The sequence below is a fragment of the Trachypithecus francoisi genome, unplaced genomic scaffold (genome assembly GCF_009764315.1).
Source record: "Trachypithecus francoisi isolate TF-2019V2 unplaced genomic scaffold, Tfra_2.0 Lachesis_group0, whole genome shotgun sequence".
NCBI lineage: Eukaryota > Metazoa > Chordata > Mammalia > Primates > Cercopithecidae > Trachypithecus > Trachypithecus francoisi.
This window is the reverse complement of record NW_022681453.1, coordinates 58,143,563-58,160,122: the sequence shown is the minus strand read 5'-3', so window position 1 is coordinate 58,160,122 and position 16,560 is coordinate 58,143,563. Positions and strand designations below refer to the sequence as shown.

The window sequence follows — 16,560 nt, the reverse complement described above, 5'->3', positions numbered from 1 at the left end:
GTGTTCTGAATGTTTTTTTTTTTTTTTTCTCATGAAAGCCTGTGGGATTGTCTCAGATGCATTTTTCTGTGTCAGTTGAAATGGTCCTCTGGATTTTCTTTCCTTCATTCTTTTAATGTATATGTAATTGATTGATTTTCTTATGTTGAACCATCCTTGCGTTCCTAGAATAAGTCCCACATGGTCATGTTGTTCAATTTTGTTTGTTAGTATTTTATTCAGGATTTTTGCATCTATATTCATAAATTGGTTTATTTTCTTGTGATGTATTTGTCTGGCTTTGGCATCAGGGTAATGCTTGCCTCGTAGAATGAGTTAAAAAATGTTTCCTCTTCTAATGTTTGGAAGAGTTTGAGAAAGATTGAGGTACATTCCTCTTCAAATGTTTGCTAGAATTCACCAGTGAGGTCATCTAGTCCTAGACTTTTCTTTGTTGGGAGGTTTTTGATTTCTGACTCGATCTGTTGTTACAGATCTGTTCAGATTTTCCATTACTTCTTGAGTCAGGTTTGGTCATGTGTATGTTTCTGGGATTTTGTCCATTTTCTCTACATTATCTAATTTGTAGGGATCATACAGTTCTGTAACCTGACTTTTTTCCTCAGCAATGTACATTGATAGATTTCTTATTAAAGGTGGTGACTGTGTATGCTTGGGTAGCACTAGACTATTTCCAGAGTCCTGTCAGCTACATTATCTTGTCTAACCTCTTTAGAGTCGTGTGAGGAAGCTGAGGCAGGGATTATTCTAGATGCAGAAATCCAGGCTTAGGGAAGTCACTCAGCTAGTGGTGAACACTTAGTTATCCAGACTTCTGGACCTGTGCTCCTGTGCCATGCTGTACAATAAGAAACTGAGAAATTAATATTGGTACAATGCCGTCAGCTAAACTACAGACATTATTTGGATTTTCCAAGTTTTCCCACTGATATCCTTTTTCTATTCCATGATACTGGTTTGTATTTAGTCATCATGTCTCTCCTCCAGTGTGTGACAGTGTTTTGATCTTTCCCTGTCTTTCATGACCTTGACACTTTGGAAATTTTTAGCCGCAGAAGAAACAAGGCAAAAGCAATCATTTATCTCACCATAACATGGCTCCTCACACCGGACTTTCTCCCGAGGCTGTGGCAGTAATCAAAGAGAGATGCTGGGACCTGGAGACCCGTGTAGGAAGGCCTTGCCCGAGTACATTATCACTGTTGCCGTTGAAGGTCAGGTCCCCTGAGGGGCTCCCAGACTTCCAAGTTAACCGTGTTCAGAGCTGCAGACTCAGTTAAAGATTCAATGTGGGGAAAAATGGAAAACAGGGAACAGACTTAGGTGATCTGATGATAATGATATTTTCTACTACTTCTTCCCAAAGTGGTATTTCATTTTATTATTTTAGTCACAAACACAACACATATTGACTACAGAACAATCAGAAGATAGGTAAGCAGAGAAAAAAATCCTGTAAACACCCATAACCCAGTATATGGATGCTTTTTCAAATATACATGTATGTCTAAATTTATATTTACGTATTTTTTCTTATAAAAATGTAATCACATCATACTTTTTAAAGGAAAAATTCTATTTTCCTTTAATATATGACGAGCATGTTCCTGTTCTTCTATGAAGATAAACCTCTGCATCATCATTTTTAACAGTGTGTGGAGTTTCCATCGCCCATCGCATACTGTTAGAAAGTCTGGCTGTTTCCAGCTTTTCCCTGTCTTGAACAAGCACCATAACAAACAACATTGAACTCATTACATCTTTAATTACTTTCTTAGGATAACTATGTTATTCCTTTTCATCATAGATATTCTTATTGATTCTCCGGGCTCTGCAGCTCTTGACCCGGCTGGTATTGTCTCTACAGCCAATTCCTCTGAAGTCAGCAGCAGCAAAGGTGAGGTGCTCAGGGCTGCCAGAGAAGAGAAGCAGTTGACAGGAAATTGTCACACTTAAAAAAATTGATCATTATTATATTTTTAAGAGCTAGTATTCATGGAGTGTGGGTTCTTTCGAGCCTTGCACGTACCCTGTGTTAGGGAAGACTTGGGCACATGAGTGGATATCTGGCAGCCTGAGCTTCATGTGTGCAGAGTGCTGCTTTTGTTTCTGTTGTGTAAATTGGGTGGGATGGTGCCTGTCCTCACTTGCTCCATGAAGTGCTGATGAGTGAAGCACTGAGTTTTGAGGTGCTCTGGGTTAGCTTCAAGAAGCTAAATGCTATACTCATTGGGGTATTGGCATTATCTGAAGCCTGATGGTCTAGAAGCTGATTTTCATAATATCTGTATTCTTAAAACTACAACTGTATTAAGTTCATACGTATTTGTTTGCAAAATGCATATGTCCAAGGTGGGTAGCAGTACTGCTGAGGAAACTGAAACTCGGAAGTTAAATAATTTACATAACCAATAAGAGTTAGAACTGGAATTCAAACCCATGTTTGACTGTTTCCAAATCCCATGTTCTTTTCTCTTTACCGTTAGGGTGAAAATAATTATACTGTGGCCTTATCTAAGATGCTACAGATTTTAGCCATACATGAATACAACCCTGAGGGATAGCTGGTTGATCACTGAGCTGGGGACATCTTGATGTATTGGTTCTCTAGCTAGTGAATTAACCCTATTGGATTACAGGATTTCTATCATATTATTAGCAAAAGAGGGAAAAAAAGAAAGCAAAGCAAAATTTCTTACTCTGTTTAAGGGAAAGAAACCTTCCAAGGAGAGACTGACTGCGGATCTGGGAGGCTGCTCAGAAACTTCCAGCCAAGTTCTAGAAAACCACACCAAGCCAAAGACCAGCAAAGGAACCAAACAAGAGGAAACCTTTGCTAAGGGCACCTGTAAGCCAAGTGCCAAAGGGAAGAGGAGCAAGGGAGGCAGAAAGAAACGGAGGAAGCTCTCCTCCAGCGAGGAAGACCAGGGCCCAGGTGACAAGCAGGAGAAGGCAACCCAGCGACGTCTGCATGGCCGGGAGCGGCGGGTGGCCTCCAGGGTGTCTTATAAAGAGGAGAGTGGGAGTGATGAAGCTGGCAGTGGCTCTGATTTTGAGCTCTCCAGTGGAGAAGCCTCTGATCCCTCTGATGAGGATTCCGAACCTGGCCCTCCAAAGCAGAGGAAGGCCCCCACTCCTCAGAGGACAAAGGCTGGGTCCAAGAGTGCCTCCAGGACCCAGTGTGGGAGCCATCATAAGGACCCAAGCTTGCCAGCGGCATCCTCAAGCTCTTCGAGCAGTAAAAGAGGCAAGAAAATCTCCAGCGATGGTGAGAGGGCAGAAAAAAGGAGCATAGCTGGTGTAGACCAGTGGCTAGAGGTGTTCTGTGAGCAGGAGGAAAAGTGGATATGTGTGGACTGTGTGCACGGCGTGGTGGGCCAGCCTCTGACCTGTTACAGGTACGCCACCAAGCCTGTGACCTATGTGGTGGGCATTGACAGTGACGGCTGGGTCCGAGATGTCACACAGAGGTACGACCCAGCCTGGATGACAGTGACCCGCAAGTGCCGGGTTGATGCTGAGTGGTGGGCAGAGACCTTGAGACCATACCAGAGCCCATTTATGGACAGGGAGAAGAAAGAAGACTTGGAGGTAAGGCCTTGGGTGCCAGGGGCTCTAAGACCCAGTCAGGTTATTAAAATTATTCCTGTTTTTGAGCACCTTATATATGCCCAACACTATGTTGAGTGTGTTTAGTGGGTTGTCTCATTTACTTGTCACAGCAATATAAAGCTGGGGCAGTTGCTGCCTTAATTTTAGTGGTAAAAGTTGTAGAGATGAGAGGTGAACTGCCATGGTGTTTGAGCCCAGGTCTGTGTGGCTTTGGAGCCTGTATACTATTAGTTATTGCCCAGTTATAAATTTGGAGCTTTGGAATAATTTATGCAAGTAATGTAACTCAGACTGAGTGAAAGAAGGAATAGCCCATGGATAGATTCTCCCCCCTCCCCTATCATGCGTGCATGTAAAGATGCATGTGCAAACACCCCTCATACATAGAGCACTCACCTCCTGGGAAAGAGCGGTCTCGGAATGAGACAATATCTTCAGTCTATTGAGAAGGCAGACCGGGAGGCAGAGAATTCTAGAGAACATAACACAGCTATGTCACTTGATCCTAGAACCAGCACTTACACCAGGAAGTGTGCCCGAGCCGCCTGTGTGTACGGCAGTGGTGGTGTTGGGTGGAGCTTGCCATTTCTACACAGGAACATGCCCAGATTTGTCACAGGTTTATTTCCAGTCACTCAGGATAGGTAATTTGCAGATTTATTAATCATTTCCTATAGGAGTGCAGTGCATCCCACATTGAGTGTTTGCTCCAGGGGTGTTCTTGGTTCATTTTACTTAGTAATGACGGGTTAAGTGGAAATTATGCAGATGGTATTGTAACTAATGTACCTAAAGCTCAGTGGAAGCTGAACATGCAGCGTCCTCTCCTACTCTCAGCATCCACATTGCCAGTCCTTACTAGTCTGTTGGGGTTTTTGAAGAGATGCCAAGGGCAAGCCTAAGAGAGCCTGGTGAACAGGGTGACTTAAAGCAGTGAATTGCCTACTGAGCAATGAGCAATCTTAGAGAAGGGCAGAGAGAACTCTGTCAGAGTGGACCAAGAGAAAAGTCGCAGGGTGAGAACCACTGCTCTCAATTTCCTGTGAGAGCAGGCAGATAAGCTCACGCTCTAGAAGAGGATTATCCCTTTGAGATAAGACCTTCTTACTGAAGAGCACTGTGTGTTTTTCTTCCTTGCGGACCTTTAACAGAGCAGGCGCTGATCTGGGGCTGGGTTAGGCATCTAAGCATTCAAATAGGTTAGACAACTTTTTGAAGTTGCCACAAGCCATGGATTTATTTGATTCTTTTTAGCTTTTGATTCATCTGTGACCGGCTTACTGGCCAAAGCTACAGATGTGATGTTACAAAAATCATTAGTGTTCATGAAACCTTGGATCCACCATCTGTTGTCAGAACAACTTAGTCTAAGGATCATCTCCCTCAAACTTCATTTCCTCTTCTAAATAACATGCTCAACTTTGTCTGTCTGGCCTTTGCAGTTTCAGGCAAAACACATGGACCAACCTTTGCCCACTGCCATTGGCTTATATAAGAACCATCCTCTGTATGCCCTGAAGCGGCATCTCCTGAAATATGAGGCCATCTATCCTGAGACAGCTGCCATCCTTGGGTATTGTCGTGGAGAAGCGGTCTACTCCAGGTGCGTGAGGCAGCCTGGTTGGCCTCAAGGGCTTCCTGGTGGTGTGGGGTTAGCAGCCTTCTTCCTGGGCAAAGGGAGCTCATCTGACTTACCAGTGTTCTCGGGCTAAGCCAGTGTGTGTGTACTGTGTGTGTGTGATGTGTAGGAGAGAAGAAAATTTGAAAATTAAAACAGGGGCCGGGCGCGGTGGCTCACGCCTGTAATCCCAGCACTTTGGGAGGCTGAGGCGGGCGGATCACAAGGTCAGGAGATCGAGACCATGGTGAAACCCCGTCTCTACTAAAAATACAAAAAAATTAGCCGGGCGCGGTTGCGGGCGCCTGTAGTCCCAGCTACTCAGGAGGCTGAGGCAGGAGAATGGCGTGAACCCGGGAGGCGGAGCTTGCAGTGAGCCGAGATCGCGCCACTGCACTCCAGCCTGGGCGGCAGAGCGAGACTCCGCCTCAAAAAAAAAAAAAAATTAAAACAGGGATTAAAACAATGACAGGGGAAAAACAGTTACAAATGAAAAGAAAATACAAAGTAGGACAAATAAAATTTAAGATAGGGCAATATAAAACACACCCCACAAATACAAGTTAAAAACATACAAAAGGAAGGAACAAAGTGGAAGTTAAGAGTGGATTTTTCATGGGTACAGAGCTCTGTTTGGCATGAAAAAGTTCTGGAAATGGATGTACAATGTTGTGAATGCACATAATGCCACTGAACTGCACACTTAAAAATGGTTAAAATGGTGTATTTTATGTGACTGTATTTTATACCACAGTAAAAAGAAATAGCTAAAAGAGGAGTGGAATAAGAGCAAAAAATGAATAAAATATATATAAAATTAAAATTGAAAAATGTTAATATAATTTTGAGGTAAGAAAAAAATAGATATAGGAATTTTGAGAAATGGGAATAAAAAGCAAGTAAAATAAGTGATTTTAAAAGACATGGGATGTACAAGACCAAGAAATAGGAGATATTCTTAAATGAGAAAACAGGAAGGTACAGAAAAGAGAAAAAGGAAGCATAGGGAAACCCACATGAGAGTGGGTGATTTGAGTCCTCCCACTGGGGATGACTTCCTGCTTGTCAGCTCCCCGTGGGAGTCATACTGGACCCTCTCTTCAGGGCTCTGCCCTGTCTTGGAGCTTTTTGTTTGATGTCGAGGGGCACGCCGCCTTGGGCAGGGGCACGCCGCCTTGGGCAGGGGCAGGGCTTTGTTGTTCTGGGACTTTAGCACCCAGCAGTCAAAGGCAGCAGGGGGCCTGGGCTGCTCTGATAGAGGCTTCCTCTTGTGGTTATGTATAGTAGTTGGGAGAAAGACTGTTGGGAAGAGAATGCTGGCATCGTCCAGGGGCACCATGTCAGTGATAGAAGGAAGCATTAGAGGTGCATATTTATTGATTTTTTTTAATTGTGGTAAAATATATGTAACATAAAATTTACCATCTCAACCTTCTTAAGTGTATACAGCCTACAGCATTAAGCACATTCACACTGTCATCCAGCCATCACCACCATCCATCTCCAGATTTCTTTTCCTCTTCCCAAACCAAAACTCTGTCCCCGTCAAAAACTCCCCATTCCCCTTCTCCAGCCCTGCACCCACCATTCTCCTTTCTGTCTCTGAGTGTGCCTACTATAGGGACCCATGTAGGTGGAATCATGCAGTATTTATAGTCATATTGTGACTGGCTTATTTCCCTTAGCATAATGTCCTCAGGGTTCATCCATATTGTATGTAGCATGGGTCAGAATTTCCTTCCTTAGATTTTAGGCTGAAACTCCATCGTGTGGGTGGACCACATTTTGCTTGTGCCTTTGTCCATCAGTGGGCACTTGGCTTGTCTCCACCTTTTGGCTGTTGTGAATTATGCTGCTGGGAACATGGGTGTGCAGATAACTTTTCAAGATTCTGCTTTCAGGGTTTTTTTTGGTTTTTTTTGGTTTTTTTTTTGTATGTACCCAGTGCAATTACTAGGCCAGATAGTAATTCCCATCATTTTTTTAGGAACCACCTTACCATTTCCACAGCAGCTACACCCATTTTACATTTTCACCAACAGTCCACGAGGTCTTCACTTTCTCCACATCCTCACTGACACTTGTTACTTTCTGTGTTTTGGTAATAGCCATTTTACTGAGTGTGAAAAGGTTAGAAGTTCACATTTATTCCAAGAGGACTGTGACCACTTCCCTGCTGTTTTCCTTAGGAAGATGTCCAGATGCTGCCTGTCAACCCCTAAGACCTCCTTTTTACCCACTCCTGTCTGAAGACCACACCATTACATAATCACTCCTCTGGGCAGTCAAAGATGTTCCGACCCCAGTGGGAGCATGAGTGGAGCTTTGAGCTCTGGCAGGTTGATGCTACTGGCAAAAGCGCTGCTCTGGCACTCAGGAAATGTCCGGTCCTCCCAGCAACCATGTGTGGTAGAAAGGACAAGCTCACTGTCCCTAGTTGATAGGCGAGGACACAGGTGCTCCTTGACTTAGGATGAGATTGGATCTCCATAAACCCGTTGGAAGCTGAAAATAGGATATCCTAAGTTGAGAATGCATTTAATATACCTAACCTGCCCTAACTGGACCTCATGTAGGTGGAATCATACGGTATTTATGGCCATTTTGTGACTGGCTTATTTCACTTAGCATAAAATCCTCAAGGTTTACTCCTGTTGTATGTAGCATGGGTCATAGCTTAGCTGAGCCTCCCTTAAACGTACTGAGAACACATTAGCCTCCAGTTGGGTACAGTTGTCTAACACAAAGCCTATAATGAAGTATTGAATATCCATGTAATTTATTGAATACTGAAAATGAGAAAGAGAATGCTTGTATGGGTACTTGAGGTACAGTTTCTCCCGAGTGTATATTGCTTTTGCATCATCATAAAGTTGAAAAATCTTGAATCAAACCATTGGACATTGGGCACTGTCTGTACTGAGGCTCAGGAAGGTAAAGTGACTTGTCTAGATGGCCCAGCCAGGAAGTGGCACAGGTAAGGTTCAACCTCCATCCATTGTGCTGTGCTGAAATTCAGCCTCAGATTCCCCTGTGGGTAAGGGCCTGAACCTGCACTAGGAGGAAATGGGGGTGCCCTTGCTCACTGGAGCCGCTCCCTGGACAGAGTGAAGGGGTGCAAACTAACTAGATGGGTGTGCCTTATTAAAGATGGCTTGGCAAGTTAGGGGTTGAGCCTCATTGGAAAATAGACTTGCACGGCTTTGGTGAGCTCTTAGCTCTGGAGGAAGAGTGAAACCAGAGGATCTTTGCCTGCAGGGATCATTTGACTGTTCTATGTGCATGTGTCTTGATTCTGTGATAGCTTATTAGCTTATTATAGTTGGTTTCTCTGCAGCCTTCCTTTGGGTTCACTGTCCCCTCCTCTGGACACTTCCCCCCACATGGTGTTAACAGCAGATCAGAGCCTCAGCAGGTGCTTGCTTGGTGGTGGTAGTAAACGTGAGTAACTGCCTGCACACAGCGGCCTTTACCCCATCCTGATAGGCTGCAGCTGGAGCTCTCACAGGCTCTGGACACCAGAGGAGAGGAAAACCTATGAAGGGGAGGAGTGGTGGAGGCAAGGCACGAAGGCTGCAGAGTAACTCCATGCAGATCAGGGTTTGTAAGTGGACACATCCCCCAAAAGACAGGTAGTCCACATTCAAGGCTGTTTGGTTAGCACAGCTCCTTTGGGCCCCCTAGGAGCCTGGCCTGCTTCAGGGTGGCAGAACCTGAGGAGGGAGCCTGCAGGGCCCCTGTGAGTTTGCCTTTGTGTCCTGTGTTGTTTCTGCAGGGATTGTGTGCACACTCTGCATTCCAGGGACACGTGGCTGAAGAAAGCAAGAGTGGTGAGGCTTGGAGAAGTACCCTACAAGGTAACTGGAGCTGGGCGGTCCCAGCGGGGAGTGGTGACGCAGGACTGTAGCTGAGTGGGAGAGCCAGGGACAGAGAAGTGATGATGAGGAGCCTCCCAGTCCTGCCCAGGATCCTGATCAGAAATGTCTCACTTTCTCAGCTTGAGCAGGATTCAGGGAGGAGAGAAACATTTAAATTATCTTATTAATAAGACATTTGTAAGAAATTGATCTTCCAAAACAGAAAAGAAATCTAGGCCAAATAGTAGGCCTCAGACTCCTGTTGTGAGTTCAAAGGTTCTACAGGTTGGAAATGAGTTACTGGATGGTCCTGGGAGGTCAAAGCCCTGCTTTATAGCAGCACGTTGTCCAGTCAGATTACCCTTGTGTTTGGCAGTTCTCCGAGCATTTTGCATGTGTCTGTTCTCTGTTGTCCCAAAAGCCATAGGAATTGGCATTATGATGCCCATTTTACAGATGAGAAAACTGAAGCTCAGGGCAAGTGACTTGTCCAAGTCCCCACAGTTAGAAAAATGGCAGAGCAGAGCCCAGGTGAGAATCCCAGGGTCTGCCTTGAAGCCAGTGCTCCTTTCACACTGTGCTGCGGTATTGTTAGGCTGGTTGCTCTTGAGGAACACGAACCGAACGAGGTCCCACGGAGACTATTCACAGGACACACAGCTCAGTACGACCAGCAGAGTAAAGTGGCCGATCACAGAGACCATTTACTTCTCATCAGACCCCAGGAGTCCTTGGGGGTTGCAAGACTCTGGGAAGCTGGATGGGGAGTGGAGGGGCCTCTGCTTAGTGGGAAGGGCTGCAGGTGCTGGTCGCAGTCACTGCCAGCAACAGGCTGGAGTGTGTGATGCCCCTTGCCCGGGCCTGCAAGGCTGCTAAGGATTTTCTCTGCACCATCGCACTTGTCTTTCATGCTGGAACCAGCATGGCACTGTCCAGTTGAAATGTAACATGAGCCACACATTTAAATTTTTTAGTAGCTACATTAAAAACCAAAAACAGTTGGAATTTTAACATTAAAATATATCCAGATATATCTAAAATACTATTTCAGCAGTAAGAAATATTTTAAAGTGTTGAGATACTGAAATCCATTTTGTTCCTAAGTCTCTTTAATCCTTTGTGTTTTTGACTTTCTAAATCCATTTTGTTCCTAAGTCTCTCTAATCCTTTGTGTTTTGACTTTCTGTACCTCAGTTCAGACCAGCCACATTTCAGGTGTGCAGTGGCCACATGTGACTGGTGGCTGTCATGGTAGCACAGTTCTGGAATAATCCCAAATCTCTCAAATTCACCCCTTGTTCTGATCCCCACCACCCCAACTCCTGCCTCAGTATCTTTTGCTTGGGCAACAGCCACAGCCTCCATCCCAGCCTGAATCCATTCCCCTGTCAGTCACTAGGCTCTTTCTGTGCATTCCAGCCATCCTTGCCCACCCTGGCCAGCGCCTTTAGTCTGAGTCCTGCACCCTCTCCATGGTGCAAAGTGATGTTCTGGTGCTTATCGCCTCTGCATTCCAAAGGACTTCAGAGGCCCCAGGTCCTAGTGTTCTCCCACCTCTGTGTACTTTGGGGTCCAGCCCTGTTCTCTTGGGCAACTCCTTGCCCCTTTAAGCCTCTGCTCAGGCAGGACCTGTTCTGAGCAGCCTTTTTGCCTCCACTGTCCTCAGGGCTGGGCAAGGGCTTTCCTCTGAGCTCCCGTTCCACCCTGTACTCTTCACACTGAGTTGTAGCTGTGTCTCTTCCCCTGAAGGAGCCTGAGCTCCTAAGAGAAAAGACTGTTCCCGCTCTGTCCCTCCTTCATGACTGGGTCATGGCCTGGTCTCCAAGAGATCCCAGTGGAAGTTTACTGAACAGTGCTGGGTGAATGGCTTCTCAGAAAGGGATGGTTGTCAGAACTCAGAGTCCCTCAGTCCCTGAAGCGGTGACAGAGAGGGTGCGCCCAGAGACAGTGGCAGGAACGGACATGAGAGCTCACAGGCCACCCCCAACCTGGGGAATGGTTTTTCACATTTTTAAAGGGTTATAAGAATGAGAAGAATAGGCCGGGCGCGGTGGCTCACGCCTGTAATCCCAGCACTTTGGGAGGCCAAGGCGGGTGGATCACAAGGTCAGGAGATCGAGACCATGCTGGCTAACACAGTGAAACCTTGTCTCTACTAAAAATACAAAAAATTAGGCAGGCGTGGTGGCAGGCGCCTGTAGTCCCAGCTACTCGGAAGGCTGGGGCAGGAGAACGGTGGGAACCCAGGAGGCAGAGCTTGCAGTGAGCTCAGATCGCACCACTGCACTCCAGCCTGGGTGACAGAGCGAGACTCCATCTCAAAAAAAAATATTAATAATAATAATAAGAAGAAGAAAGAATATGTGATGGAGGCCACGCATGACCCTTTACAGAACAGGCTTGTGGGCCCCTGCACTAGAGGAAGTCTGTACGCCCAGGCCCGGGGCCAGCCCTCAGCCGCGTGCCCATGCCTGCCTCCTCTAAGAGTTACGTGACTCTGTCCTTGCCGGTCCTGCGCCCCTCTCACCACGTCACTCCCCAGGAAAGATCTTGGCCTTGGCCACTGCACACTGTTCGGGAGCACACTGGGGGTCCTGAACTGTCAGTGCTTTCCAGGGCATGTGAGCAGACATAGGTTATATGTTGAGACATAGGCTCCACTGATGGCCAGTTACCTGAATTGTAAATCCTGGTTCTTGTCACTTACCAGCCATCGGCTGTTAAGACCTACCTTGTGGGTTTGTTGAAAAAAGTAAATAAGTTAATAACATATCAAGCACTGAAGATAGGCTGGGTGCAGTGGTTCATGCTGTAATTCCAGCACTTTGGGAGGCCAAGGCAGGTGGATCATTTGAGGTCAGAAGTTTGAGACCAGCCAGGTCAACATGGTGACACCCCATCTCTACCAAAAATATAAAAATTAGCTGGGCATGGTGGCAGGTGCCTGTAGTCCCAGCTACTCAGGAGACAGGCATGAGAATCACTTGAATCTGGGAGGTGGAGGTTGCAGTGAGGTGAGATCACACCAGTACACTCCAGCCTGGGCAACAGAGTGAGTCTCCATCTCAGGGGTGGCGGCAGGGGAAGCACTGAGAATAGTGCCTGGGACAGAGAACGCTCTATAAATGTTAGCTAGTGCTTGTAGTAAGAAAAGGGGAGCAGCCGGACACAGTGGCTCATGCCTGTAATCCCAGCCCTTTGGGAGGTTGAGGTGGGTGGATCACCTGAGGTCAGGAGTTCAAGACCAGCCTGGCAAACATAGTGAAACCCCGTCTCTACCAAAAATACAAAAATTAACCGGGCGTGGCGGCAGACACCCAGCTACTCGGGAGGCTGAGGCAGGAGAATTGCTTGAACCCAGGAGGCAGAGGTTGCAGCGAGCCAAGATTGCACCACTGTACTCCAGCCTGGGTGACAGAGTAAGACTCCGTCTCAAAAAAAGGGAGAAAAAGCACCCCAGCTGGTAGGCATGTTGTGAGGGTTCACCGGGTACCAGGCATGCAGCACTGAGCATGGTGCCGGGCCTGGTGCCAAGGAACTGGACACCTTTGTTGTCAACTGTGGCCGTGTCCTCTGGTGCAGATGGTGAAAGGCTTTTCCAACCGTGCTCGGAAAGCCCGACTTGCTGAACCCCAGCTGCGGGACGAAAATGACCTGGGCCTGTTTGGCTACTGGCAGACAGAGGAGTATCAGCCCCCTGTGGCTGTGGATGGGAAGGTAAGGGCAGCATCAGAAGGGGTCAGGACCAGGCTACCTGGTTCCCCTGCTGGCCAAATCCTGACGCGCTTACCTGCCACAGGTGCCCCGGAACGAGTTTGGGAATGTGTACCTCTTCCTGCCCAGCATGATGCCTATTGGCTGTGTCCAGCTGAACCTGCCCAATCTACACCGCGTGGCCCGCAAGCTGGACATCGACTGTGTCCAGGCCATCACTGGCTTTGATTTCCATGGCGGCTACTCCCATCCCGTGTGAGTGAGGGGCCTTCGATGGAGGCTAAACAGAGGGATGGGGAGGGGTGACTCCAGAGATGGGGATGGAAAGCTGGCATGGGGCTACTGGGAGTCGAGGCCTGGTGGCTCCAGTTTTCAGGATGTTACACTGGATTTGCAAAGTCATTGCTTTACCAATTCTGGCTTGCCTCCAGAGGGAACAGAGCCAATGAAACTGGCATCCTAATGCTGGATTAAAATGTTCTTCCCAGGTTCAGGAACTCACAGACTGGTGAGCAAAAAACAGTCAGTGTCCTTCCTGGGCAGCTGCCTGGTTAGTGAGCTCTGTTCTGTGATGGGCAAGGCTGCATAGGGGCTTTCACTCCAGCTTTCTTAGGCAGAATCTGGGGAGGATTTTCCACAGGCCTGCCTTCTGCACGGAGGGTGTGGGACACTGGCTGACCCGGGACATCCTTCAGGACCTTTGGTGCTCAGATGTGGCCCACTGTCTTCTGCAAACCAGGGAGGGAGGAGAGGCAGAGCAGGCAGCAGGCTCAAGGGTTGACATCGCGTTGTGTCCCCACAGGACTGACGGATACATCGTCTGTGAGGAATTCAAAGACGTGCTCCTGACTGCCTGGGAAAATGAGCAGGCAGTCATTGAAAAGAAGGAGAAGGAGGTAAGCACGTAGGCAGAACTGAGGGACAGCAGAAGTGGGAAGCGACACTCAGCGAGTGGCTTCTTCCCTCCCCAGGCTGCATCCGTGTGTTCCCAGGCCCTTCCCAACCCTCTCTGACATCATGGTAGGCACCCGAGGGAGTGAGCACTGAATACAGCAGGCTCCTGCCCACCCCGCAGACTCACTGTCACTGTCCCTGAGGAGCCTGGGTCTGGGGAGCCTGGGTCTGGGCTCTGGGATCTACTGCCCCTGCTGCCCACACCTGCCTCTGTCTTGAATCGCCTGTGTCCAGGTTCTGGAAGACCTCACCCACTAAAGATTTTGGAGTCAGTAACGATAAAAAGTTTTCTGTTTTTGTGGCTTTCAGGTAATAGTCCACCACTTTGTAAATCAGATCAATTTTTTGGAACTGAGACTTGGTTAAGGAGAGGCTGTATCTTAACTTAAAATCGTATATCTATCTGTCTTTATAAATTTACAGTTTCCATCTTAATATTTTTCCTGAAAATGTCAGTGCTTAAGACTTTTCTCCCACTTCATTTTTGCCTGCAGAAAAGGGAGAAGCGGGCTGTAGGGAACTGGAAGCTGCTGGCCAAAGGTCTGCTCATCAGGGAGAGGCTGAAGCGTCGCTACGGGCCCAAGGTCAGTGCAGGTTCTTTGCAGAGAAGACAAGCCCAGGGTCAGTTTCCTAGAGATGCAGCTCAGAAAGGCCTGGCCCAGATTCTGCCCCAGCATCAAGTCAGGGATAGCTTTGTGTTAGGACACCTCCGTCCCTGTCTCCAAGGCCCCTTGTTTTTACCTTGTTGGGAGAGGTGTCCCTGGAGTGAGGAGTGAGGCCTGAGCTGGCTCTTCTGCCCCAAGCCCTGTCCTAGTGTCCCCGTTTCTACTGTCTGCATGAGCGTTGCCATGGGTCTGATTTGGTGCTGAACACATAGGGAGAGGCAAGTGTCCAGCATTTGGGGCACCCTTCCGCCTTCCAGTGTTCCCGGTGCCTGTGACCATCCTGCAGGCCTGCAGTGGCCTGCCCAGTACCTCTCACAGCACCTGCCATGTCCCAGGCCAGGCTTGGATACAAGTGTGAATTTGACATGTAGCCCTCAAGGGGGCCCCTTCCTGAGGCAGACGGACCCTAGGCCCAGTTACATGGTGTAGTCACTGCTGTGTCAGACACAGCTCTGGCATGTTTTGTTCCCTCTCTCCAACCCTCTGTGCTGCCTGTTTGCCTTTAAACATTTTTTGTCACACTCCTCATTCCAGTTCCTCTGGTGGAGAAAAAGCCCTTCATCTGGTTTTATGTTCTGACCAGCTCCTTGCCACCTTCTCCATCTAAACCTTCCCCAGCCTTCCCAGCTGGCAGAGAGTGCCGCCTCAGATCTTAGGGCTCCGAGGGCTGAACTGTGCATCTGGCCCGTTCAAAACATCATGTGCTTTCGTCCAGAACTGAGGTAGCAAATGCAAAGCATGGATCTCAGGCATCCCCAGATGCGGCGGTGTGCTCCTAGAGGGCAGCTTCCTGCCCGGCCATCATCCTTGTGTTCCCCAGCACTCAGCTCACAGCAGGTGCTCTGGTGTCTGCTTCGATGCACCCCAGGCTAGGGAAGGCTCAGTAAGAAGGGTCTGGGCTCTCTTTCCGCCCCGTCCCATGCCCTCGTCCTCCCAGAGTTACAGAGTTTAGGGCAGGCTGGGAACTTGCTGCCTCTTCATGGGGCTTCCTGGTAGCTGATTACTGACCCTGGCCTGTGTCCTCCCACCACTGCCACCTGACCAGAGTGAGGCAGCAGCTCCCCCCACAGATGCAGGAGGTGGACTCTCTTCTGATGAAGAGGAGGGGACCAGCTCTCAAGCAGAAGCAGCCAGGATACTGGCTGCCTCCTGGCCTCAAAACCGAGAAGATGAAGAAAAGCAGAAGCTGAAGAGTGGGCCCAGGAAAACCAAAAGGGAAAAGAAGGCAGCAGCTTCCCACCTGTTCCCATTTGAGAAGCTGTGAGCTGAGCACCCACTACAGGGGCGCCCACCACTTGCTGCTGCCCCGCTACAGGCCCCACACCTGCCCCAGGCATGCCCAGCCCCCGGTGGTGGGGGCTTCTCACTGAGAAGGCAAACTGAGGCAGCATGCACAAGGCAGGGCCAGGGGAGAGGAGGTCAAGCTGAGGAGGTGCTGCAGGTCCCGCCTGGCCCCAGCCCTTGTCAGATCCACCCAGGGTGAAGTCTTTAAAGCTTTTTGCTACCAAAGCCCACTCACTCTTTGAGCTACAGAACACTTTGCTGGGAGATACTCTCCTGCCTCCTAGACCTGTTCTTTCCATCTTTGGAAACATCAGTTTATGTATGGAAGCCACCGGGAGATTTCTGGATGGTGGTGCATCCATGAACGTGCTGATCCTTTCTTCCAGTTAGAGTCTTCATCTGTCCGACAAGTTCACTCGCCTTGGTTGCGGACCTAGGACCCTTTATCTGCAGGCCGCTTACCTTCCCCTGAGTCAGGCTTACTAATGCTGCCCTTGCTGCCTCTTTGCAGTAAGGGAGAGAGCAGAGAAATACAGGTCATCTCAGATTATGGAATTGCTGGGATCTAGTTTTCCAAGTAACATTTGCAGTGGCAGAAGCCTACAAAAAGAGCTAAAATCAGGAAAGAAAAGGAAAAATACGAATTGAAAATTAAGGAAATGTTAGTACAATAGATCAGTGTTAAACTAGATTCTATTCATTACTAGATAAAAATGTATAAAGCTCTCTGTACTAAGGAGAAATAACTTTTATAACATTTTGAGAAAAAAATAAAGCGTTTATCTAAAAATTTGGCTCTATATTTTCTTTCAGATTTTTTTTTTTAAGACGGGGTCTTACTGTGTTGCCCAGGCTG

General features: G+C 47.9%; 1 protein-coding gene across 5 annotated transcripts in view; it reads left to right on the top strand.

The window, feature by feature from the left end:
* The window catches only part of XPC (XPC complex subunit, DNA damage recognition and repair factor), a 33,212-nt gene extending 16,718 nt beyond the window's left edge, over positions 1 to 16,494 (top strand). For 3 of the 5 annotated variants that reach the window (XM_033210786.1, XM_033210788.1, XM_033210789.1), the window contains 10 exons: positions 1,050 to 1,214; positions 1,808 to 1,897; positions 2,710 to 3,591; positions 5,055 to 5,215; positions 9,006 to 9,087; positions 12,670 to 12,804; positions 12,887 to 13,056; positions 13,604 to 13,697; positions 14,250 to 14,339; positions 15,466 to 16,494. In XM_033210786.1, the coding sequence (XP_033066677.1) occupies positions 1,050 to 1,214; positions 1,808 to 1,897; positions 2,710 to 3,591; positions 5,055 to 5,215; positions 9,006 to 9,087; positions 12,670 to 12,804; positions 12,887 to 13,056; positions 13,604 to 13,697; positions 14,250 to 14,339; positions 15,466 to 15,684 (2,088 nt within the window). In that variant the 3' untranslated portion in view covers positions 15,685 to 16,494. Of the gene's footprint in view, positions 1 to 1,049; positions 1,215 to 1,807; positions 1,898 to 2,709; positions 3,592 to 5,054; positions 5,216 to 8,567; positions 8,672 to 9,005; positions 9,088 to 12,669; positions 12,805 to 12,886; positions 13,057 to 13,603; positions 13,698 to 14,249; positions 14,340 to 15,465 lie in introns of those variants that run through there. The other 2 variants (XR_004437036.1, XM_033210787.1) reach the window with 2 other exon arrangements.
* The last annotated feature ends 66 nt before the right edge of the window (positions 16,495 to 16,560 follow it).